This window comes from Nicotiana tabacum, chromosome 4 (assembly GCF_000715075.1).
Source record: "Nicotiana tabacum cultivar K326 chromosome 4, ASM71507v2, whole genome shotgun sequence".
NCBI lineage: Eukaryota > Viridiplantae > Streptophyta > Magnoliopsida > Solanales > Solanaceae > Nicotiana > Nicotiana tabacum.
Genome location: NC_134083.1, coordinates 57,434,691 through 57,461,108, shown reverse-complemented (window position 1 = coordinate 57,461,108; position 26,418 = coordinate 57,434,691). Strand labels below are relative to the sequence as shown.

General features: G+C 34.1%; 2 protein-coding genes across 2 annotated transcripts; one reads left to right on the top strand and one right to left on the bottom strand.

Annotated features, from left to right (window-relative positions):
- The first annotated feature begins 885 nt into the window (after nucleotides 1–885).
- On the top strand, nucleotides 886–2,448 carry LOC107764596 (small heat shock protein, chloroplastic-like). Its single transcript, NM_001324852.1, is given in 2 exon segments — nucleotides 886–1,234; nucleotides 1,919–2,448. Coding segments are annotated over 2 exon segments (723 nt in total). The 5' UTR covers nucleotides 886–945; the 3' UTR covers nucleotides 2,353–2,448.
- A 731-nt stretch (nucleotides 2,449–3,179) lies between these two features.
- Nucleotides 3,180–8,269, bottom strand: LOC107764595 (polyadenylate-binding protein-interacting protein 11). Its single transcript, XM_016583191.2, has 11 exons — nucleotides 8,007–8,269; nucleotides 7,324–7,871; nucleotides 6,921–7,031; nucleotides 6,782–6,826; nucleotides 6,610–6,682; nucleotides 6,409–6,521; nucleotides 6,235–6,294; nucleotides 6,097–6,144; nucleotides 5,945–6,013; nucleotides 3,617–3,678; nucleotides 3,180–3,528 (listed from the first exon to the last, which is right to left on the bottom strand). The coding sequence occupies exons 2-11, from the start codon at nucleotides 7,786–7,788 to the stop codon at nucleotides 3,468–3,470; spliced, it is 1,107 nt and encodes a 368-aa protein (XP_016438677.2). The 5' UTR covers nucleotides 7,789–7,871; nucleotides 8,007–8,269; the 3' UTR covers nucleotides 3,180–3,467.
- Nucleotides 8,270–26,418: the final 18,149 nt, after the last annotated feature.

Genomic DNA, 26,418 nt, shown 5'->3' with positions numbered 1-26,418 from the left:
GTTTCTTTATATTTTTGTATTTTGCATTATAAAATTATGAGTTCTATTTATTAAATAAATCTCCCTACATGAGAAATTTAATTAGTATATATATTTTTAGGCTATCACTTGATTTGTTTTTAGTATTCTTCCTTTATGACTATTTATTTATTTATTATGACTTTAGTTATGTGTATATGTAAGACTTTTCTCATAATAATTCTAACTATAAGTCTATATATATATATATATATATATATATATATATATATATATATATATATATATATATACACACACACACACACACACACACTATATTAGGAAGAAATTACTTTTCAATTTGAATTGATAGTTTTTTATTTTTTATTATTTTTATTTTTTATTGTAAAATAGTTTTAAAAGTTCAACTTGAAACTACTCCCCAATTTGATTGAGTAGTTTATTTTTATATATTTTTGTCTTTTTATAGATAAATTATAATATATTTGTATTTATTAATTCAAGTAGTGTATTAATTCAAAATTTAAAATTCAAAAAAAAAATAGTTAAAAAGGTAATTTATTTTGTCATAACAATGCCACTTGGCTCTTTGTGGTTATATCACTTGTCTTAATATAGTGCTTTTACTTCTCCTATTCTATATAGATAAAACCAAAGAGTGGGGTGAAAACATAATAAGGTTTAAAAGGAGACCCTACTTTGTAAAATTTAGAAAATAAGCGATTATTCCAGAACGATCGAGCAATCCGTGCCTTGGTCCCAGTCACACTTAACAGTCATCACCTTAATTCCTAGCTAGCTAGTACTAGTATTATCTAAAACCTTCACGATTTCTCCACACCCTTGTCTCTTCTCCCTATAAATACCTCCTATTGCACAACATAAGCAACAGAAAACAAGACCAATCCATAAAAAAATATCGTGTGATCGAGCTATCTTTCTGGATTTGTTTTTAGTTTTATAATGGCTTGCAAAACTCTTACATGTTCAGCAGCTTCTCCTTTAGTAGTTAATGGTGTTACAGCGTCCTCTAGGAGTAACAACAGGGTAGCTGCGCCTTTCTCTGTTTTCTTTCCATCCACATGCAACGTGAAAAGGCCAGCGTCTAGGCTTGTAGTTGAGGCAACTGGAGATAACAAAGATACTTCAGTTGACGTGCATGTCAGCAGCGGTCAAGGAGGAAACAACAACCAAGGCAGTACTTCTGTCGACCGCCGTCCTAGGAAGATGTCTCTTGATGTCTCCCCTTTCGGTATCTCTCATTTAGCTACTAGCTATACCATTTAGGAGTACTATTTAATTTCCATTGCACCAACAACTACTGCCTGCTTAGCTGCACTGTCTGTATTTCCATTGTATTTATGTGTAGCTATTTAAAGAATTTGACACTATAATATCAGTGCCTTTAAATTCGTTGTTGTACGTTATTTGTTAGGTTATTAGTCCCAATTATTAGAGGCGGATGAATCATAGGAATATACGGTCAAATATATCTATAATATTCTCGTTTGTTGCGAAATTTTTTGGTTGCTACAGTGATGTTATACATGACATATATTATAACATGATATAATATTCAATTTCGAGAAAAATTTGACTTTTATAGGGAATAAATATTATATAGTGATGTTATAGAGACCGTAACTAATCGATTCTAACAAAAACTCATCACTAAAAGAGTACTGTCTTTTGTGCTAAAACTATGAAGGTCGAACCCGTCAAAATGCTTCATTTTTAACCCATCGAGTTCAAGTCTTTAATATTCTTAGATGATGTGGAAGTGATCACAATGTTAGTACTATAGTTACTGGTTAAATTCAATTCCAGTAGGTCATTGCTCGTGTATCAAGATAGTTGGTAGTGGTTGATGGTAGAGTAGCATTTGATTAAGCTCTGCTTCATTAGGAAGTTTTCTTATTATTCATGTGATAAACAGGATTGTTAGACCCAATGTCTCCGATGAGAACAATGCGGCAGATGATGGACACTATGGACAGACTGTTGGAGGATACCATGACATTCCCAGGAAGGAACAGATCATCAGCAGTAGGGGAAATACGTGCTCCTTGGGACATCAAAGACGATGAAAATGAAATCAAGATGCGTTTTGACATGCCGGGGCTCTCTAAAGATGAAGTGAAGGTATCTGTGGAAGATGATTTGCTTGTCATCAAAGGCGAATACAAAAAGGAAGAGACTGGAGATGACAACTCTTGGGGCAGGAATTACAGCTCCTACGATACTCGTTTAAGTCTCCCAGATAATGTTGAGAAAGATAAAATTAAAGCTGAACTGAAGAATGGAGTCCTTTTCATCTCAATTCCGAAGACCAAAGTTGAGAAGAAGGTGATTGACGTGCAAATCAACTAAAAAGTTGATGGTTTTCGGTTTTCTTCTTGTTGTTTTTTTGTAACATTCTGTAAATGTAACTTGGCGCAAATATTTATACGAGTATAGTTTTAGCTACTGTGTTTCTCATTCTTTTCTCGTTTTCCTTTTCCAGCTAGTAGTAGTTCTGCCAACGCGTTAAGCCCTCAAAGTATTTCCTACTAACCAATAGAGGGGGTAACTTGATACCGCAGATTCTTTAGTGCGTCGAAATATTAGTCCAAGCATGTTTTTCCAAATCCAAAAAAAGCTAAAAACATTATATTAAACATTCTGCAAAACATAAAACTGAAAGGAACAGTCAAGAGCTCTCAAGGCGAACATATTCTCTTCAAAAAAATTTAATACTCTCCTTGGTCAAACATTAAAAGGTGAACGAAAAGAGTTTATTTTCCTCTATAATGTATTGGGTGTATAATGTATCCGCACACCTAGGTGAAGAAATAGGCGTGAAGGAAAACTACGGGTGAAGACAAATACTCCGTTTCTGTCGCACATAATACTTACTAGATCTCCCTAATAAGTACTTCAGGATAACATTAACAAACAACTACTACTCTACTTCAGAAACACATTACACACAGCTAGCAATCACTTCAGTATACTCCCATATTTAGCAAAGCTTAGATTCAACAAGTCAGTAGTCACATTTATTAAAAAAAAGGAATGAGAAACTGATTCAGAGAAGAGGAAGAAAAGGTCAACTGGTCATTTTGCTCCATCACCCAATGGTCTAACTAATACACTATCCCAGGGAACTAGATCAGAAATTTTACAAGAGCAGAACACAGGATCACAAACCAATGTGATAGAGGAATATCATGGAACTCACTGAAGAAAGTCACTGTTAGAACATCTCAGTACTCGTACTCGAGGCATTGCCTAGATAAACATAGTATACCAGATTTTAATTACATCAACATAGGAACTCATAAACCTGCCAACAGTACAAGCCTTAAGAACAAGTATCCGGTGGGTGAGAGATGCCCAGCTGAGTAATGAGAATAAACTAAATGACAAAAGCCACAAGGTACTTAGTGGTATTTGTATCTACGTATGCATTTAGATATAAGATCAGCTGAGAAATGCAAAGTGATTTATGACTGCACTGCAGGGCGAGGAGCACGTGGTCGAACAGGAGTCTTTGATGGGCTCACTCTGCAGTATGCAAAAAGTTTGAAGATTAATGGATGTCAGTGAAATAGAGAAGACATCGGCAGGATTTGCACTAGAAACAGAGAGCTACCTTATAGGGAGTGACCCCAATATTGCACCACTGCAGTTCAGTGCAGCAATGGCACTCTCAGCCTGCAACAACCAGAAAATTCATCATGAAACTATGTAAACATCATAGCCATGAAATGCCACGTGCTAAAATATATTACATTACATCACGGGGAGTCCACTAAGTTTTGGGACCAATTATTGAGATCATTAAATTCAAATAACAGGCCAAGCAAAGATAGTTGACACCCTCAAAGTCTGCCATTGCCACAGCAGAAGTGTCCTCAAAACAAATTGCACTGCAACTAATCACTAGGAGGAGGTACATAGAAGTGTGGCACCCTCCTATACAAGAACAGAAAGTGGGATACTCTAGAAATCCCATTTTTGACTTGCGGCACAGGCACCTTAAAACATAAATTCCACGTGTGTTAAGGCAACAGAACACAGCTTTGAAAGGAATCAACGAGAACTGAATGCAGATTGCACCAGAAATCTAGAGAGTGCATGAGGAAGTTCAAATCTGGAACCTCCACCAAAAAGACTAATAGAAGTTCTTTTATAGTTCCCTATATCCATTGTCAACGAATGCTGTGGATGAAGCGGTAGCATGCTAGCTGAGAGCAACCAAGGAACAGAAAAATTATAAGATATCCTCATGCAAGTACATTGAAGATACTTTATCATGGGAACCAGACTTCACACGACAGTTTGGGTGCTAAATTAGTAGTACTTTCTCCAATTTGAAGATTGCTTGGATGATAAAGCTGGTCTACTTTTTACAGAAGTATCTCACATAGGAGTACCAAGTATAAAGCACTTCCCTTCCAGCTTCGTTTAAGTGGTCAGGACATACAGAATCCAGTCATCCACATAGTAAAAATCGTAAGGGCTCCCGTCAAAGCAATAGCCATAAACGTATATCAGGCCATGACCCCCACTCAAAGCACCAGCTAAAAGTTGGTCACTAAGAGATGCAAGAACAACCCGAGCTGAGCAGCCTCAAAATCACCGAGATCGCAATTTTATTTACCCAACATTACTGTGAATTCCTAATAATCTACTGGCATGTACTCATTAGCTGACAAATATACCACATGCCTGTTGAACTGATCAAAATGACAACACAGGCAACTTCTTTTTTCCTGCTGTCTAGAACCACTTTATAAGTGATTAATATTGCACATAGTGTCCTCGGGTTTCTTTCATAAAAGTAATGATATCTTAACTTGTAAAATAAACATCCACCTTCTCCAAATCTGGTGATTCTGAGACCTTCGATTTGTTTCCCATATAACTAAAACATAGAAAGGCAAAAAGACCTCATACCCATCCTAGTTAAGGAATTAAGGGTCCTTTGCTAACATATTAGTTATGCAAGAATTATAATACAAGGATTGTTATGGCAGTGGATAAGAATGTGTAAATTGTTACAAAAATTATTTTGCGGTCAATAATAATGTAAGAAGTATTATATGGTAAAGGATAGTACGTAGGGGTTGTCTACTTTAAGGACATCTTTTCGATACTCTTGCAGAGATATTACTAATAAACGTATTCTTATTCCACATTTTATCCCACAGAAGATAATAATACATTGATTCCCACAAAAGTTATGTCAGTATTAGTAGTGCATAATTTAATACCTGAAATCAAACATTGACTCAATTATAAATTTTAACTAGAAAACAAATATTGTATTAGTTATGCACAGTTACATTAGTAATGCATAGTTTTATTCATACTTTATATGTATTAGTTATGAAAAACTTCATATTGGAATTGTTTTTTTGTGGCCGACCAAAGGAACCCTCTCCTTCCAGCAGTAACTCAATCGACACAACTAAATACCAGAGACATTTATACTGAACACAAGTCGGTACCATATCCTGTATTTTTCATCACTCTACTACTCTAACAATGCAGCAACCAATAAAAAAACACATTAGCTAAATTCACAAAGAAACACAAGCACATTAGAACTGAGTCACTGACCTGCAGATGATGGACCTTTCTCATATTATTCCAGAGAGAAAGTAATGCTCACATGGCTCATGTTATGTAGTTAAAGAGAATAGCACTACTTTCTCATGGCAAAGATAGATATCAACATAAGCTTAGCATTTCCGCAAGCAAGAGGAGAAAAACTTTCAAACTTCAGTTTACGTCAATATTATCTCAAATTCACAGGAGTGGCCACACTACTACAAAGAACTTTCTTCACCCACATAAACTTATCCAAAAGGGACAAAAATGTTTTTACACTTCGAATGTAAAAGAATCAAATAACATCATATGAATGCTAAACTACAAGCATTTATAGTGAAAGACAAAAGCTCATGGAAGTTACCATAACAAACTCGACAAAAGCTATACGAGTGGAATAACGATAGTCACCAAGCAACCTCAAGCACTTAACCTGTGTTAGAGAAGGAAACAGCGTAGAGTTAGGACCTTAACTAGGACAGGCACTTTGAGACAAGTCAGTGAGAAGCTACAAACCTCTCCACAAAAAGATTCAAAGAAGAGCTTGACATCTCCTTGAGTAACCTGCTTCATACAAATGAACAAGTCATAAAGCATTTATCCCCAAAGAAGCTCTTCAACCATGTGAAGCACGGATTGCAAACTCAAAATTACCTTTGTATCAATGTTTGTACAGTATATAGTTCTTGCACACATCTCTCTTTCATCTTCGGACTACATATCAGTGCCAAAGGTAAATAACATAGTATTAGCAACACTAGGTATCCATTCATCACCTCAACAGCAATTTTGCAAAAGGGAAGTACCAAAGTATACACATTTTCTCACCCTTGGAAGAAATTTTGGATTAACTGGTGCAATTGCAGTTTTAGAGGGAAGCACTCTCACAGGGTAAAACCCAAGCATAGTCCCTGCAAGACTCAAGGCATTCCTTGCTCCTTCTGCAGACCATACGTGGGACAATGCCACTGTTAGACAACAAGAACTTTCACCAAAAAATGTCAAACCAAAGATTATGGTTCAAGATACCTTCATCAATAAATTCAATAAAGGCGAAACGGAGTAAAGAATTGGGGTCTCCACATATGCGACAGTCAACCACCTTCAGCACATCAAGGTTAGTCAGGTTATGGCAACAAAAGATTTCATTAACATATTAATAACTCCAACAAAAATGTGACCAAACGAGAAACATATTCACCTGCCCACAAGCAAGAAAAAGTGTAGCAAGTTGCTCCTCAGTCACCTATATATAATAAGAAAAATTAGTCTCCAGGGAAAAAAAGATGAAGGTGAAATAACTAAATGAAATAATGAACAAGTACCCATTTTTTTAGTACCTGGTGATCAATGTCAGACACATAAACAGTCCTCCTTATAACCTCTTCGCGTTGGGCCATGGTTGTCCGGCCGTTCATCCTTCTCCTACCATGACCATAGCCATTTCTCTTCTGCTAGTCCATTTCAACCCGAATTGTTAGCCATGACCCTCAAGACAGCGATTTTATTACAAAACAAGGTTTGAAAAAGGTGACTGACCATAGACTTCTAACATCCTCCTTTTTTAGACCTTAATGACTACACCATCCTCTCATTTTTATGTACTTGCATGATATATACCAACTATGGTATTTCCTAATACTATAAGCTATCAAGTTATGTTTAACATACATAAACTGGAGAACCTAACACTTACATATGCATAGTTTTTTCTAGTAGCTACTAAATAAGTAAATTAGTTACCCTTCTGTTGGAAATTCCATCGCCACAGAGTCCAGCTTGCACAGCAAAATTGAAAGCATCAAATCCAAATTGGTCTCCACCGGGAGGGAATGGCACTACTCCACCGTAGTTGTCGGAAGAGAGGGAGGGGGGAACAAACTCTGCAGCCATGGGGTTCAGTTTGGAGAACATTTCCTCCAAATCCCTCATCTCCCTGCTGCTCTTAAACCCTTCCTCATCAACACCGTTCATTTTCTGATGATGAAGATTATGATGATGACTCAGCACTCCATTGTCGTTGATTCTTTGTTGTTGCTGTTGAAATACATCCATTTGAGGCTTACGCTGGACAGTGGTTTTTATCTGAAGATTCTGATCAATCGGTAACGTTGACCGTGGCACGCCGTTCTGATTTGACTGATGATCGACGGCAGCAGAATCATTGCCGTCCGTCCGATTCAACGACCCGTTCTCACCCACGGCCATGATTGTTCCTTCTTTCAGCAACTATGTGCCCAAGACTGGTCCTTTTTCCTCCTCCTTTAAACGTTTTTTCCCCAATTTGGGTTCTGTGAAAAAGCGACACGGAAAAGAAAAAGATCAGTCCTTTCATTCCCAATTTTATCAAGCTGGGGTTTTAATATCATAAAATTTTCACCAACCAAATTATCAGAAAAAGAAAAATGGAAATCGATATTTCGTACCTGATGGGTCTAGAGGGTGTCCATTAATCAAAAGAAAAAAAAAACAAACTCAAAGATTGGTGAGCTGGGGGGAAATTAAGAACAAGAACAAAACTTTTTAAGAGTGATGTATTATTTTACTGCGTCTGTCTGCCGAAATAAAGAGAAGAGAAGTAGGGAGTAAAAAAGAAAGAAGAAACTTAGGAATTGCACAAATTCGTGCAAATCTTCCAAAAAAGGTATAAACTTTTCCAAATGACGGAGCACTCCCAAACACCTGTACAAAATAATATGTTTAAAGTAGGAGTACTAAAATACATTGGTTGTACTCCGTACTAGGTAGATATTGACCCTTTGTTGAAAAATTACATAATACAAATAGCATAAAAATAATTTTATTTGGTTGCATGAGTTATTGAATCACCTTGATATAATAAAAAAATTCAAGTATAAGTAAAGGAGGTTCAAAATATTTTAGATCATAGGTTCAACTTCCAACTATGACATCTTAGGGTTTTTTTTTAATCCTCTTGTATAAATTTTTGGTTCCACCACTGTTAATATGATAGTAGATGATATATATATATATATATATATATATATATATATATATATATAAGTACAAAGGCAGTCCTACTTATCACCACATGGTTATAATAGTTTTTCACAAGAAAAACGTGGTTTAAAGTAAATATACATGTGAACAAATTAGTACGTATTTACAGATTTTGAAATTTCCATATTAGTAACATATAGCCAGTGATGAGGAAAGTGGGGGGAAATTGAATATAGTCGCAGATAATAGTTCTTTTTGTGTAACTGCCTTATGGGCTAGGGCAACAGCTGAGCTCCCCGTAACATTTTTATAATAAACTAGTATTGTAATCGCACAATGTACGGATAATGTTGTAATCCCACTAAATTAATAAAAAAATATACATATAAATAACTATTAGTGAAAACTCAAATATAATAACCTCACATATAGTCTGTAATATAAATGAATGAAAATGTAATATTTATTTTAAAACAAATAATACTATATGGAGTAATAATTAAAAAATATTTAATCATATTTTAATTTAAATTATAAAAAATATATTTAATTATTATCTCAATAGAAGTATCTCTCACAACAACATTCTTCTATCAACCTAAGTTACATAAATTATTACCTTCAGTGTTTTAATGTTGAAAAGACAAACTAATATATACATACATGATAATTTCTCGACAATCAATATATTCTTACTTTTGGGAGTTACCAATAGATGAACAATTAGACTGAAATTTGCTCAATAATTATAATGTCACTTCAATTTTAACCATACGATTAAAGTTACTTTGCTTTTAGCAATTTAAATTATACCTTTATGACATAATGAATTGTTCACATCACTATTCATAAGTAAGAGTATTCGATAAAACTCTTCAACTTCACGGGTTTTAATTTTATTTAGTAATTTATTTTTTAAGAATCAATATTTTCTCAATTAAACAAACTTTTAATGTAATTTAAATATTTCTATTTTGCCACGCACATGTCCTAAAGGAAAAAATAATCAAATATATTTTACCTTTAATTTTTGTAATTTACTTTATTTTGTGTAAATAGTAATCCCAAATAGTGTCATTATTTTCTTTTATATATTTACATTGTTTAAGTCTATTTTATTCTAATTTATATGTATATATCGACTCCAACATCTGCTCAATCAATTGGCTCAAATAATTTGTGAGAATATAAATATTAACATCAGACTTAGAAATCATAATCCATACATGAGCCATTAAAGAAGAATTTATACTTCCATTCCTATTTACTTATCATAACAACTAAAAAGTATATATATACTAAAAAGTATATATATATATATATATATATATATATATATATATATATTTTGCTTTCCAAACAACTGAGATATAAGACAAGCTATAAAACTTTGGATAACTAATTTCACCGTAAAATAACACAATTGATATTTCTATGCTGATGTTTGAGTAGCTTCATACTTTAAAATACACCCCCCCCCCCACCCCCCACCCAAAAAAAAAAAAACGCATTATGTTCTTGCTATCAGTCTATCCGTTCCTCTTGTTCTTTTATACATTTATGATTGATTTAATTCCATTCGAACATCATTGGAATTATTTATTTACATATTGTTTTCTCCTTTTATTTGATTATTTATCCATGTTATTGCATTACCGATAACTTAAAATTATCCATATCCTTGTCTGCTACTCCCATTATAATATATTATAGATGAATTTTTTTTTCTTATAGTAAAGTTTTTATTTACTTCTATCCTTTTATTCTACTGCTCAGATTAATATGCTTAAATTTATCAATAATATTTTTACTATTATTTATTTATTATCTTTATTTTATTTTTTAACTTAATTCAAGGTATAAAATTTCTTACACTATCTTTATCCCTCTCTTTTTTTTTCCAACAATAAAAAATTTATATGATCTTTTCATTAATATTTAATACAATAGTAGATTAAAAAAAATAAAATTGCATAATTCATACTTTATACTTCACCAAAATCTCAGGGTATTTTTTTCGTCCTTGGATTTTTTTTTTTTTTTTTTTTTTTGCCTATTAAAAAACTTGGATTCAATTCAAAAGTTTGGATAAGATTTTAATTGATTTGGTTTAACAAATAAATAGACAGAAGATATGTGAAAGACTGATAATTCTTTCATCTTTATTTTATAATTAGTTATGATAAAGGTGTTATTTTTATCTCTCAATTTATTTATTTTTAAAGAAAAAATCTTATTAGTTAAGATAGGACAGTAAGTTATATCTTTAGAAAAATATTCACTCTTTCCATTTGATTCAAAAGAATCTTATTTACTATCTTTCCATTTAAATTCAAAAAAAAAAAAGATATCTTCCAATTTAAATTAAATATTATTATAAATATTTTTCCTAAAATACCAAGTAGCTTTATAATACTTTGCCACTTTATTTAACCATAATGCAAACTTTATTCCTTTAATAATATATACTAGTCTCTCTGAACGCGTGTTGCACGTTTATCTCATATCATTATTATAAAGTTTGTATTGCAAAATACTGAATTTTTATCACATGCATACTTTAAGAATCGTTTTTAGTTATAAGGGCATTTGGACACACATTATTTGCAACTCAATGTTTATTTTATAATTTTATCTATTATTTTAATTTTAATTTTAGTTTTAAATAAAAAGATTTTGAACCTAAAAATATTGTTTGAGTATCTCAAAGAAAGTAATGTTTCCCCCACAAAAGTTCTAACTTCTTCTGTAAGTGAAATTCATGTCAAACACAGTTCTAACTTCAAATTTAACTTAAAATACTAATGTTTCAAACTTCAACCAAATATGATCCAAACATAATCTTTTAAAATAAATAAGTATTCAGTATATGTGGTTAACAATCGTAAAATGAATTTCTTTTTTGTTGGTTAACATTATATATATTTTTCAAATATTAAAAGACACTTTCAAAACACACACACACACATATATATATATATATATATATATGGATTTTGCTAACCTACTACATAGTTGTAGTAGGTTAGCAATGTATGCATATTTGATTTGCCTTAAATGCCCTTATTATCAAAATAACAACCCATTCATATGAGGGGTTTCACTGTCTTTTTACAAAATCTAAACACCTGGTTGATCTTATTCCTCTTCCTCCTCCTTTCTCTCACTCGTCAATGGTGACTGCCCATAACAACAAATATAAAACTGGAAAATAAATTAAAGACAAACAAAAATTTCTCTTCTTAGAATTATTTTGGGTGACGAAATTTCTATTCATTGTTATTTTCTTTTTTCTTTTTTTCGTTTACTGCGAGTATATATGAAATTAGAAGATGCAATGCTAGTTTTAGCGCCGATCTCCATGGAATTGTTAAACGGAGGAATTGTAATTGGAATTTGAGGAATTCAAAATATATTTGGAAACTGATATTAGCAATTTTCAAGTAACATTTTGGGGGTTTGAAGAAGCAGAGGAGGAGCGAAGCTTGTGGATTGTGTAACTGAGTATGAGATTAAAATTGAAGATGTCGATAATGGGTTTCTTTCTTGTTTAAGGATTTAAAACTGTTTCACTTAATTCTTTGAGTAGCCGCAACAATATTCTCTTTTCTGCTTTCAGCCTTTCACTATGAACGGCAGCGAGAAGTAAAAGGAGCAGAAGGGGAGAAGAGACCTGGTTTTAAGATTTGAATAAAAAGACAAAAAAGCCCCTATCTTTATGCTTGACTGGTTGTGCTGTCAAGGACATTTAAGGCAAATCAAATATGCATACATTGCTAACCTGTGTGTGTGTGTGTGTGTGTGTGTGTGTGTGTGTGTATATATATATATATATATATATATATATATATATATATATATATATATATATAGTGTCATTTTCATCATCAAACTTTAGGTAAGTGATTTCTACAGCTTGTGAGTTAAATACATAATTTATATGTGGATTAAAATATGAATATTTATGGAAATTATGGTTCTAATACTTCTAATAGTTTGACAATACACACACATGTGTGTGTGTATATATGTATTGTCAAACTATTAGAAGTATTATTATTTATGAAAGAAAAGACAAAATGGGAAAATCAAGGAACTACCTCAATTGTAACGACCCGATCAGTCGTTTTGAGCTATAGCGCGTCGTTCGGCGGTTTGAGGCCTTGAGTAGCTTCACTTCATATTTTATGACTTGTACGCGTAGTCGGAATCGAATTTCGAGAAGTTCACAGTTGATTCGGATGGAAAATTCTAATTTCGAAAGCTTTAAGTTGGAAGAATTGACTGAGGTTTGACTTTTGAGTAAACGATCTCTGAATTGGGATTTGAAGGTTCCAATAGGTTCGTATGATGATTTAAGACTTGGGCATATGTTCGGGTTGAGTATCGGGTGGTTCAGAAGCATTTCCGCGCCTATTATGGAAAGTTGGCATTTTAAAAGTTTAAGAATTTTTAAAGTTTGATTTGAAGTGAATTTTGGTGTTATCGATGTCCGTTTGGGGTTCCGAGCCTGGGAATAGGTTCGTATCGTATTTATAACTTGTACATAATGTTTGGCGTCATTCCGTAATGTTTAAGTATGATTCGGACGCATTCGTCGAAATTTGAATATTTGAAAGTTAAAAGAAGGATTTTGATCGTCGATTCATAGTTTGGATATTGTCTGGTGTGATCTGAGGCCTCGAGCAGGTCTGTGTCATGTTTTGGGACTTGTTGGTATGTTCGGACGGGGTCCCAAGGGGTTCGGGTGAGTTTCGGGGTGATTTCGGACCATTTCTAGGCCATTTTTAATTGCTAGTTTTTGGGTACAACAGTGTGCATCGCGATCGCGGACATTAGATTGCGTTCGCGAAGCTAAAAATGGAAGAAATGGGTCTGTGAATCGCGTTCGCGGAGGCAGATTCGCGTTCCCGAAGAAGAAATTTCTGTTGCACAAGTTTGACTTTGGAAGCTTATATCTTGCAATCTATAAGGAACTTGGAGATGATCCAAAAATAAAAGTTATAGCACTTGGTGTCTAGTTTTCAGAAAGTAAAACCATTTATCATTTGGAGTTTTGTACAAAACGTTATGACCATTATACTATAGGTTATCTTGAGAAGTTGGGCAGCATGTTCTTCGCGATCGCGATTGGTTTTCCGCGATTGCGAAGGGCAATTTTGAGCTGAGAAAAGTTGTGCTTCGTGATCGCAAAATATTTTTTGTGATCGCGAAGGGAAAATACCTGGGCAGAAGCTATATTTCGGGGGTTTGGCTCATTTTCACCTTATTCCTTCCGTGGGAGCACACTTTGGGGAGATTTTGGAGTGTCATTTTCATCATCAAACTTTAGGTAAGTGATTTTTGTACCTTGTGAGTTAAATACATGGTTTATATGTGGATTAAAACATGAATATTTATGAAAATTATGGAATTTTAAGAGAAAAAACTAGAATGTGGTATTTTTGGATGTTGACCACGAAATTGGACATGGAATTGAGAATAAATTATATATTTGAGTTCGTGATGTTATGTATAAAGTTTATCTTTGAAAATTTTTGGAATCCGGGCACGTGGACCCGAGGGTTGACTTTGTCGACTTTTCGAGCGACGTTGAGAAATATTATAAATTGTTAAAATATACTCATTGGAGTATATTTTGATTGATTTGCACGTTGTTTGACTAGTTTCGGAACGTTTGGCTTTGAGTTGAGGTGTTAGAGAGGCGTTGGAGCCGGTTATGGAACTTCAGGGTGAGGTAAGTCTCCTGTCTAACCTTGTGAGGGGAAAACTACCCCCTAGGTGATGTAATTGTTATGTGCTACTAGTTGTGGGTGCTACGTAGCTAAATCATGTTTATGTCCGGGTAGACTTAGGACTTTATCATGTAATATTTGAATTATTTGAACTCATTCTGCTGGCTTAATTAATTAAATTTATAATTGAAATTGATTTAGAAATATATTCATATATTAGGCCGAGCCTTATCACCTTGAGTTATTGGCAAGTTATTTGAGAAACGGTAAAAGTTATATTTACTTTGTGCATATGTATTGTATTGTAAGCATGTGTCTCGTAATTCGGTAATTTTTTTCCTTTCTTGTGGGGCGGGCCGAATGCCTCAGCATTTGACGAGCACAAAACACTAACTTAAATTGTGCTTGGTAGTCAAAGATAGTACAGTATAATATCGTGTCCACAAGGATTGGATTTAAATAGTATTCTCGTAGTTTGTAGCTAGATTGCTATCCAGCAGGATCAACAATTGAGATTTATATAATTAATAATCTAAAATCTACAGGTATTGACTAATGACAATCACAACAAAAGTAAGCAAGGAAGTTATAAATGGGAGAAAATATGGGTTGATAGGATAGGTGCAAGATAGTTGTTCGGAATCTAACTCTAGATAATTCACTTCTAATGTTCAAGTGAGTCTCTCGAATACACTTAATTATCAGTACAATATTTTAGTAAAAACTCCTCTCTCGATTAAGTCTCAACCTCATAATATGAACTAATTTAATCTCGGTGAAGATATGCAAGAATTCGTAATGGATTGGTCTTTAGGAGTACCTCTTTCGATTATCCTCCTAACTAGGTTTAATCAAGGATTCAACTAGCCTCTTTCGATTATTTAGAAGAATCTATGAACTCAACCAACAATATAGTGTAAATATATCACAAGTTATGCCTCTTTCGATTACAAGACAAGTGAACATAGATGCAACAATTAAATCTTTTTCAAAAATGATTCAAATACATAAAAATAGAGTTATAATCCACAAACAACCATCAATACACCAAATCCATCAAAACCCAAAAGGTTTTACTCCATAGACATGGAGAAGTTCTTCACAAATGAAATAAAAGTAGAGAAAAACATAAATACAATCCAAACTCGGATCTTGAGTGAGGAAGGAATGATGAAATCCTTGTGCTTGTGTTCTTCAAACTCCTCCTTAGCCTCCTTGGCCTCCCCTGGTCGAAGTTTGTCCAAAAGTCCCTAAAGAATGGTATTTTGAGGTATTTAATCCGCCCCCAAAATAAATCCCAGACGAAACTACCTTTTTCTTATAGAAATAGGACTCTTCCCGGACATGACATGCACGGTTGCGCACCTGGGGACTTGGTCGTGCATTTTGCGCATCGTTCTGCCTTAAGTGTGCGCCCAGTGTGTGATCGCGCACTTGGTCGCGCACCTGGGTTGTATCAGTTGAGAAAGTATAAAACATGAAAGTTGTAGACCTTTTAAATAGCTTTCCAACGATGAATTGTGGAACCCAAACAGATTTTTGAGCTAAAGGTTATGTGTATTTTACTGGACAATGCGCAGTATGCTCGCTTGATTCTTAAAGTGCACTATCATCCGTTGATCCCCGAACACGATCCCAACTTAATTCTTGGGCTTTTACTTAGACTTCAAAGCTCTAAAATATTATGAATTCATTCCACAACATTTACATGGATCGGAATCACTCCTACAAGGCATAAAATACACAATTAGTGCAAAACACTAGCGATTAAAGCTCCAACTCAATTAAAGTGCATTAAATTAGAGTGCAATAAGCGACTAAAACAAAAGATTATAGCCTACCATCAGCAGTATAATAGATGTATCTATGGTTCGTTCCACTCGACCCTCGGCAGTGTATACATTATTCTGGATAGGGCCGAACGACCTCGGCATAATCGTGCATTATTTCGCCGGCAGTCCGAATATTGACGAGATTATCCTTCCATTGATGCCTGATATTTTATATGGTATTTCTTATCGGTTTGATACTGGTACTTGATACATCTGAGTTATTGAGGTAGAATACAAGACTGAGAAATTTATACCTTTAAAATAAATTTTTGGAAGATTATGTAACTTATAGATTTACCCCATTATTGTTGTGTGCTTTATATGTGCTTATGATTTATTATATTGCTTTATTGGACCTCTATCCTCGTCACTACTTCTCTGGGTTTAGGCTAGATACTTACTGGGTACACGTTGATTTACGTACTCATGCTGCACTTCTGCACTAAATGTGCAGGATCTGACAGGTTTATTTGGTTGTCAACTTGGCGCATAGGCGCAGCTGCTGAGGGGACTTTATGGTGAGTTACAAATTTCAAGCTGCGTATCGCAGCCCACAGTGTCTCCATCGTATTACTTACTTTATCCTATCTTATTTATATTCCAGACAAATATTGTATTATTATTGTACTCATTAGTAAATGCTCATGCACTTGTGACACCGGATTTTGGGATATTCTAGTTGATATCTACGGATTTGTATATTATTATCACCTTTCATTTCCTTTTTCAGACTACTAGTTATGTACGTACCCGTAATTTTAGAGGTGTAAACCTCCTTACTTAATTACAATTATGATTTCGAAAATAATAAAATGAATATTTAAGTTGTTAGTTCACTATTAGCTTGCCTAACAACGACGTTGGGTGCCATCGCGACCTATAGTAGGTTTTGGATCGTGACATCAATGATGATACAATCGGTATAAGTTTGCTTGAGGAACACCCCTCTTTCTCTTCCTTTCTAGTAAGGGACAAAGTTCAGTTGTAAAAAAAATCATTTCAAATATATTTTTTCCTCCATTTCATGTTCACACATCACTTAAAAAATCCAACACATCATGCACATCTTCTTCGTATACGTCTTTAATTAATATTTATTTGTATAAAAATAAGTATTAGAGTTATAGTCTCATTTTGTAGAAATGAAGGGTTAAATTACATAATGAGTCCTTTTTTATTTACTGAATAAAATTTAGGTAATCAAGTAAGATAAATTTAAGAGAAAAAGCACCATATATGCCTATAGACTACTGCAGATAATAGTAGATCTATAATTCATATGGAATATCTTTCAAAAAAATATTTATTTCTTTCGCTGGCAAGAACGTAAAATAGAACTTCATTGTAAACAGAGTGGATCGTTAAGAAGATTAATGTATGCAAAGAGTAGATGATATGAATATCTAAAATATTATGATAAAAATGATCACTGGTAGTTTTTGAATATCAAAACAAAATTAACGATTTATTTTATTTACCAAACTTACTTAGCAAATAATGCATAATGCCTTTTAGAATTTTTTAGTTAAACTTATTCCCACCAACCAATCTTTGTATGCACGGGAATATGCATAAACGAAAACAAATCATAAGCACATAATGAAAGACTAAAACATTTGTTTTGGTACTAATATTTGTTTACGGATGAATGCAGAAACGTACATAGAGGATAAAACTAAGAATAAAAAAGTCATATTGATAATCCAAGAAAATAGGCTATATTGTTGGACAATCATTTTTTTCTGATTACGTATCTGGTTTAATATATGAAAGAGGTCCAATAATGAACTGCCAACTAAAAATGGTACTATTCTCCAAAGACGTAAAAGTAACCAATATATTCATTAAAAGAAGAGGTTACTGTATACTCATAATTAAAGACACAGATTTGCAAGAACATAAATAATCAATGAAAATATAAATACTGATTTATTAATTATAGTAAATAAAAATAAATATTAAAATATAACCGAGTGAAGTAAAGCAAGAATAACAATATCCGTCAAAATATGAACACGAAAACTAAGAAAGAAAGGACGAAGAAGAAACATACCACATGCACAAATGCACATGAATACTGACTCCTTAAAAGGAATGGTTGTGATTGTTAACGTTGGCTTGGTAAAATGAATAGTTGTGACTGTTAGCATCGGCTTGACAACTCTACGTAGGAATAAGTTTTTTTTATAATTAGGTTATGTAAATTATTGTTGGGTTTTGTAAGCAAAAATGTAGCTTAAAAGAGGGTGAATGAGAAATGGAGGGAAATTTAAAATATTTGAGTTTCCCTCCTTGACAAAGGGATATTGTCCCATATTGGAAGAGGAAGAGATTTTGATGAGTATATATACAATTGCACTTCTTCTAGCTCTTAAAGAGTTAAGAAGAAGGCAAGCCTCGCGCCGTCGTCGTCGCTCGGCTCGGCTTCTGCGGCTTTTGGACCAAATTTATTTGTGAATAGTAAATATTAACAGAATTGTTATTAAATATCCAATTTTTTGTAAACGAAATATTAATATTAAATCCAAACGTAATAGTATATGCCCTTCACTTTTTGTAAAAGACATTTACAAAATAGTTTGCACCTCTTCAGAAGAACAGTTTGTACCTCTTCAAATCTGAAGAGTTGAAGAACAGTTTGCACCTCTTCAAATTTGAAGAAACAATTGGCACCTCTTCGGATTTGAAGAGTTGCACCTCTTCAGATTGAGCTCAACATTGGCTATAAATACCAGTCCATTCTCTCAGATTTTCCATACGAATTTCTGACTTCTCCTCCTTTCTTCTGCATTGTTTTAACTACAAACAAAGCATCAGTAAGTGTGATTTGCTACCGATTTTGTGTTCGCTGAAACATTGGTGTTTGAAGTATCACTATACCAGTGTGTAATTCGTTCTATCCTGGGAGGAAATAATCCACAACCTTGGGTACTAGGAGGGGATTAAATTCCTTAAGGAAACACTGTGAATTCAGTGGGCTCGGATTAAATTCTGTTTCATTTACATTTATGTTATTTTATCTTCTCCATAATTGTTTTACAAATACAGATAATCAACAAGGTTAAGGAAATTAATCTTTTCTATATTTGTGTTATATTCACTGTTTCTGGAGACTAAAACCTGTGTGATTTTCTACTCCAGTGGAGATTAAAATCTACGTGATTTTAACGTTTGTTTGTGTCATTTTTTTTAATAGAAATGACGAACGACAACGGGAACCAGACTGTTCATATGGTAACTACTAACGCATCGACAAGCCGAACACCACCGGCACTAGCACCGGCAGAAAAACCCAAAAAATTTTCCGGGATTGACTTCAAGCGCTGGCAGCAAAAGATATTCTTCTACTTGACGACTTTAAGTCTGCAGAAGTTCATTACTGAAGATGTTCCTATTCTGCCCGACGAAACTCCAGAAAATGAACGCTTTCTCGTGACTGAGTCGTGGAAGCATTCTGATTTTCTATGCAAAAATTACATTCTTAGTGGACTAGAGGACAATCTGTATAACGTCTATAGTAATATAGAGACGTCAAAACAACTGTGGATAGCCCTTGAAAGGAAATACAAAACGAAAGATGCCGGGTTAAAGAAATTCATTGCCGCTAAATTTTTGGACTATAAAATGGTAGATAACAAGTCTGTTATTACCCAAGTCCAAGAATTGCAAGTGATTATTCACGATCTCCTTGCTGAAGGTATAAGTCAAATTAATACTAATGTTGAAAGTATTAATTATATTGTTTCTACTAACAGAATTTTCGCTGAAGGTCTTGTCATCAATGAAGCGTTTCAAGTTGCAGCAATGATTGAAAAGTTGTCTCCTTTATGGAAGGACTTCAAAAACTACTTGAAACACAAACGAAAGGAAATGTCCCTTGAAGATATCATTGTTCGGTTGAGAATCGAAGAGGACAATAAAGCTGCTGAAAAGAAAGGACGTGGAAACTCAACAATAATGGGAGCAAACATTGTTGAGGATAGAAAGAGGAAGAAGGCTTATGGACCGAAAAGCAACCCAAGCAAGAAGTGGTTCAACGGAAATTGCTACAACTGTGGAAAAGCTGGACACAGATCTGCAGATTGTCGTGCTCCAAAGAAAGACAAGAAGAAGGGTTAAGCAAATATGGTTGAAAAGCACGAAGATATCGATGACTTGTGTGCTATGCTTTCTGAATGCAACCTGGTAGGAAATCCTAAGGAGTGGTGGATTGATTCTGGAGCCACTCGCCATGTTTATGCTGTTAGAGAAGCATTTGCTACATATGCTCTTATTGGACCCGAAGAGACGCTTTATATGGGAAATTCTGCAACGACAAAAATTGAAGGATCTGGAAAGATATTTATGAAAATGACTTCTGGTAAGGTGGTGACCTTGAACAACGTCCTTCATGTTCCCGAGATTAGAAAGAACTTAGTCTCTGCTAGACTTCTTGTTAAGAATGGTTTTAAGTGTGTCTTTGTATCTGATAAGGTTGTAATAAGTAAGAATGAAATATTTGTAGGAAAAGGTTACCTCACTGAGGGCCTTTTCAAGCTGAATATAATGGTTATTGAGAATAATAATAAAATTTCAGCTTCTTCTTACTTACTTGAGTCAAATGAATTATGTCATATACGTTTGGGTCATGTCAATTACAAAATCTTGAGAAAAATAATTAATTTGGAAGTATTGCCTATATTTCAATGCGACAAATCAAAATGTCAAATATATGTGGAATCTAAGTATATTAAACATCCTTATAAGTCAGTTGAAAGGAATTCAAATCCTTTAGACTTAATTCACACAGATATTTGCGACATGAAGTCAATACCATCTCGCGGTGGAAAGAAGTATTTCATAACTTTTATTGATGACAGTACTCGATATTATTATGTTTACTTACTTAATAGTAAAGATGAAGCAATAGATGCATTCAGGCAATACAAAAATAAACTTGAAACGCAACTTAACAAGAAAATTAAAATGATAAGAAGTGATAGGGGTGGCGAATATGAATCTCCTTTTGAAGAAATATGTCTAGAATATGGAATAATTCATCAAACAACTGCCCCTTACATGCCCCAATCTAATGGGATTGCGGAAAAAAAGAATCGCTCATTAAAGGAGATGATGAATGCATTGTTGATAAGTTCAGGTTTGCCACAGAACTTGTTGGGGGAAGCCGTTCTTACGGCTAACCGGATACTAAATCGAGTACCCCATAGCAAAACACAATCCATTTCATATGAAAAATGAAAAAGGAAGAAAATCCAACTTGAATTATTTTAAAGTGTGGGGGTGTTTGGCAAAAGTGCAAATTCCTAAACCCAAAAGAGTAAAAATAGGACCGAAAACCGTTGATTATGTTTTCATAGGATATGCGACCAATAGTAAAGCATATCGATTTCTGGTTCATAAATCAGAAAATCCCGACATTCATAATAATACGGTTATAGAATCAGATAATGCTGAATTTTTTGAAAATATATACCCGTATAACAAGGAATGTGAGTCGATTGGTAAAGGATCTAAACGACCTCGGGAAGAAACAAAAGAAAGTATATTTAATCAAGAGGATCCAAGACGTAATAAACGTAAAAGAACGTCTACTTTATTTGGGCCAGATTTTGTGACTTTCTTATTGGAAAATGAGCCTCAAACATTTAAAGAAGTTATGTCTTCTTCGGAATCATTGTTCTGGAAAGAGGCAGTCAATAGTGAAATAGAATCCATATTGAATAACCATACATGGGAATTGGTTTATCTTCCTCCTGAAAATAAACCTTTGGGTTCTAAATGGATTTTTAAGAGGAAAATGAAAGATAATGGCGCTATTGATAAATATAAGGCAAGACTTGTAGTCAAAGGGTATAGACAGCGAGAAGGTCTTGATTATTTTGATACATACTCTCCAGTTACAAGAATTACGTCCATACGAATGTTAGTAGCATTAGCTGCAGTTTATGGGCTTGAAATTCATCAAATGGACGTTAAGACGGCCTTCTTAAATGGAGATTTGGAGGAAGAAATCTACATGGAACAACCTGAAGGGTTTGTGGTTCCTGGTAAAGAAAAGAAGATATGTAGACTTGTTAAGTCTCTTTACGGACTAAAACAAGTACCCAAACAATGGCATGCGAAATTTGACCAAACAATGTTGTCAAATGGTTTTAAGATAAATGAATGTGATAAATATGTGTACATTAAAAATGTTTCAAATTATATAGTCATTGTTTGCTTATATGTGGATGATATGCTAATAATGAGTAATGACATTGCCAACATAAATGCGACTAAGCGTATGCTAACTAGCAAGTTTGATATGAAAGACTTGGGAGTTGCTGATTTAATTCTAGGGATTAAGATCAATAAGATTCCTCAAGGTCTGGCATTGTCACAATCTCATTATATTAAGACAGTACTTGGAAAATTCAAGCACTTAGGGTTTAAAGTTGCAAAGACTCCAATTGACGTGAATCTTGCATTAGCAAAGAACAAAGGCCAAAGCATATCACAATTGGATTATGCTCGTGTGTTGGGATGCTTAATGTATATCATGAATTGTACACGACCAGATATAGCTTGTGCTATAAGCAAATTGAGTCGATACACGAGCAATCCAGGTCAATCTCATTGGATGGCAATGAAACGAGTTTTGGGATATTTAGAACATACCCAGGACTTTGCTTTGCACTACAGTAAATATCCTGCGGTGATTGAGGGATATTGTGATGCAAATTGGATCACCGGTTCAACTGATTCTAAGTCCACAAGTGGATATGTATTCACTATTGGTGGAGGAGCGGTATCTTGGAAGTCGTCCAAGTAAACTTGTATTGCCCGCTCTACAATGGAAGCTGAATTCATAGCCTTAGATAAAGCCGGTGAAGAAGCTGAATGGCTCCGGAATTTCTTGGAAGACATTCCATTTTGGCCCAAACCGTTGGCACCAATATGCATACATTGCGATAGTCAAGCTGCAATTGGAAGGGCTGGGAGCGTGATGTATAACGGTAAATCTCGTCATATACGACGAAGACATAAAACCGTTTGGCAATTACTCTCTAGAGGAATTATCACGATTGACTATGTAAAGTCAAGCGATAATGTATCGAATCCACCTACAAAAGGCCTAACTAGAGAGGTAGTTGAGAAATCATCGAGGGCAATGGGACTATGGCCGAGAACAAGCCATTGTGGCGGTAACTCTACCTAGAAGACTGGAGATCCCAAGATCTAGGTTCAAGGAGATCAAACAAAGTCATTAATGACGGTTCAATATTGTCAACTAAAAGTTTGGTCCATTCTCGTGATGAGATAATGTTCAGTACCAAGGATAAGCATTAAGGCTTTTTAATGATTTCTAAATTTGATACGGGGTATATCAAATAATGTATCTACGGGATGACATATTCAGGAATCACCTATGTAAGTGTGAAGTGTTAGCCGCTTCAAGGAGAATTTTGTAAGGCCAATTCTCTACGTACTTATTAAACCAGGCGGTGTTCATGGCTGAAACGAATACAACAATAAGAGCCAAAGACGGTTAAGGGTCGGTTGTGTGACTTATGGTTGTCTAGGTATACACCAAAGTTTGACGGTTCAAAGATATCAAATCTACCGATTGACCGAGTATATCCGACATAAGTTCATTACGGAAAGTTCAAAGGGAAACCTACTTATCCTGATACAATTAATCCTTGCTTGCGAATTACACAGTTTTTCATGCGTATTTCCGTGATATAGTCATTCCCCATTCATGTGGGGGATTGTTGGGTTTTTTAAGTATAAATGTAGCTTAAAAGAGGGTGAATGGGAAATAGAGGGAAATTGAAAATATTTGAGTTTCCCTCCTTGACAAAGGGATATTGTCCCATATTGGAAGAGGAAGAGATTTTGATAGAGTATATATACAATTGCACTTCTTCTAACTCTTAAAGAGTTAAGAAGAAGGCAAGCCTCGCGCCGTCGTCGTCGCTCGCTCGGCTCGGCTTCGGCTTCGGTCAAATGATCGATTGATTGATTAATTTTTTGGACCAAATTTATTTGTTAATAGTAAATATTAACAGAATTATTATTAAATATCCAATTTTTTGTAAACGAAATATTAATATTAAATCCAAACGTAATAGTATATGCCCTTCACTTTTTGTAAAAGATATTTACAAAACAGTTTGCACCTCTTCAGAAGAACAGTTTATACCTCTTCAAATCTGAAGAGTTGAAGAACAGTTTGCACCTCTTCAAATTTGAAGAAACAGTTGGCACCTCTTCGGATTTGAAGAGTTGCACCTCTTCAGATTGAGCTCAACATTGGCTATAAATACCAGTCCATTCTCTCAGATTTTCCATACGAATTTCTTAATTCTCCTCCTTTCTTCTGCATTGTTTTAACTACAAACAAAGCATCGGTAAGTGTGATTTGCTACCGATTTTGTGTTCGCTGAAACATTGGTGTTTGAAGTATCGCTACACCAGTGCGTAATTCGTTCTATCCTGGGAGGAAATAATCCATAACCTTGGGTACTAGGAGGGGATTAAATTCCTTAAGAAAACACTGTGAATTCAGTGGACTCGGATTAAATTCTGTTTCATTTACATTTATGTTATTTTATCTTCTCCATAATTGTTTTACAAATACAGATAATCAACAATTATGTAAAAGAGTATTTTAGTAATTCAACTTTTTAATTAAAGTATTCCTATTTTTAATATAATATAGAATAGATATACGTGTGTTGCACGTGTATCCCATATTTTTGTTGCACGCGTATCCCATATCAATTGTATTACGCAACTTGTAGCCAAAAATAAGTCCATACCAAAATTCTAAAATGTTTTGAACTATTAGAACTTACAGTATATCGATCTATGATATCTTAATATTATATTAGAAACAATTAATTAAAGTACAATTCACTATTTGAATGAGAAAGTAATATTGAAGCACGTTTAAATAATATTAACAATGATATATAAAGGTTCTTTGCATTACAAACAAATGTTGTGTTGGACGCTTCATAAGTAATTCTAGCGATATGAATAAAAGATAAGCCATGAATATCTTCTTCACCTTAACAACTCTCTATTGCTCCCCTTTGACTTAGAAGATAAACCCTTAATACGACAACATAGAAAAGTTATAAGAGCTTGTTTCAATTGTCTTAATTTTGATTGATACTCAACTGATGTTAAGAAAGAACGATTTTAGCGCTATGTATTTACAAGAGTCTCTTGGGTGTTCATGTACAATCAGTGACAGATCTAGGATTTTTATTAAGGGAGTCAAAACATAAAGAAATAAACTCATCAAGAAGTCAAGGGGTATCATTATATAGTATATATATATATATATATATATATATATTTTAAAATTACCTAGCTATACAATATAATTTTCCGGCGAAGCGGTGTCGGTTGACGCCCTTTGATGTATGTGGCTCCGCCACTGTCTGCAATAAGAAGCTTAAGAGTTTAGAATCACCCTTCAGATTGTAAGAATGATGACAATTGACAACATGATGAAGATAGCTGAGTAGAAATAACCGAAGCAGCAAAGATATTATTTGATAATTTCTCCAAATAACACCAAAGAGAAGACAAAAATAAGATAAAACAATGTTGTTAGGCCTTATCTTACCCAGATAAAACTTTTAAATTGCGTGAACAAAAATTTTTCAACACATGAATTTTTACTTTGTACAACAGACCAAACACTTTGGAGCACATAAAATCAAGTGAATGAAATCTAGAGCAGCAAAAGGGAGAATTTTGAGACGTCATTGCAATCTAATGAGAATGTATGAACCCCCACGAAAAAGACTATTTAAGCCACAAATTAATCCAAGAAATCCGTGCCTTTTTAGTTTCCTTTCTTTGCTAACGTACGTAACCTCCGACACTTCGTTATTCCCACTATGTTTTATTGTTTTCAAGATGAGCTATTAATTGCAAATTTAATATTTTATAATCTCTAGTTGTGAAAGAACACCTTATAGTACTTTGAATGTTGAAGTACTTAATAAATTTTCCAGAACATTCCAAGTTAGAATTTAAAATCTTAACATCTAACATTTGAACATTTTTGTTATTGAATGAAGAATAGTTATTTGGCTTTTGATATAGGGTAAAAAGGTCTATTAAATTTACATGGACATTTTGGTAATTCAAGTTTTACATTTGGAGCTTCTCACATTTAATATTGTGTACGAGTAAAATCGAGCTCGGTGTTCGATCGAGCTTGAGAAACGGATGGCCAAGGTCGGTACATCTGTAATAGGGTAAAAATCGAAGTCCGAGGTTCGATCTGACATCCAACATAGTCAGCC

Coding starts and splice junctions, on each gene's coding strand:
- LOC107764595 (XM_016583191.2), bottom strand. CDS start 7,788: ATGGCCGTGGGTGAGAACGGGTCGTTGAATCGGACGGACGGCAATGAT. Junction 7,032..7,323: donor ATGGAATTTCCAACAGAAGG/GTAACTAATTTA, acceptor ATGGACTAGCAG/AAGAGAAATGGCTATGGTCA. Junction 6,827..6,920: donor TGTCTGACATTGATCACCAG/GTACTAAAAAAA, acceptor TATTATATATAG/GTGACTGAGGAGCAACTTGC.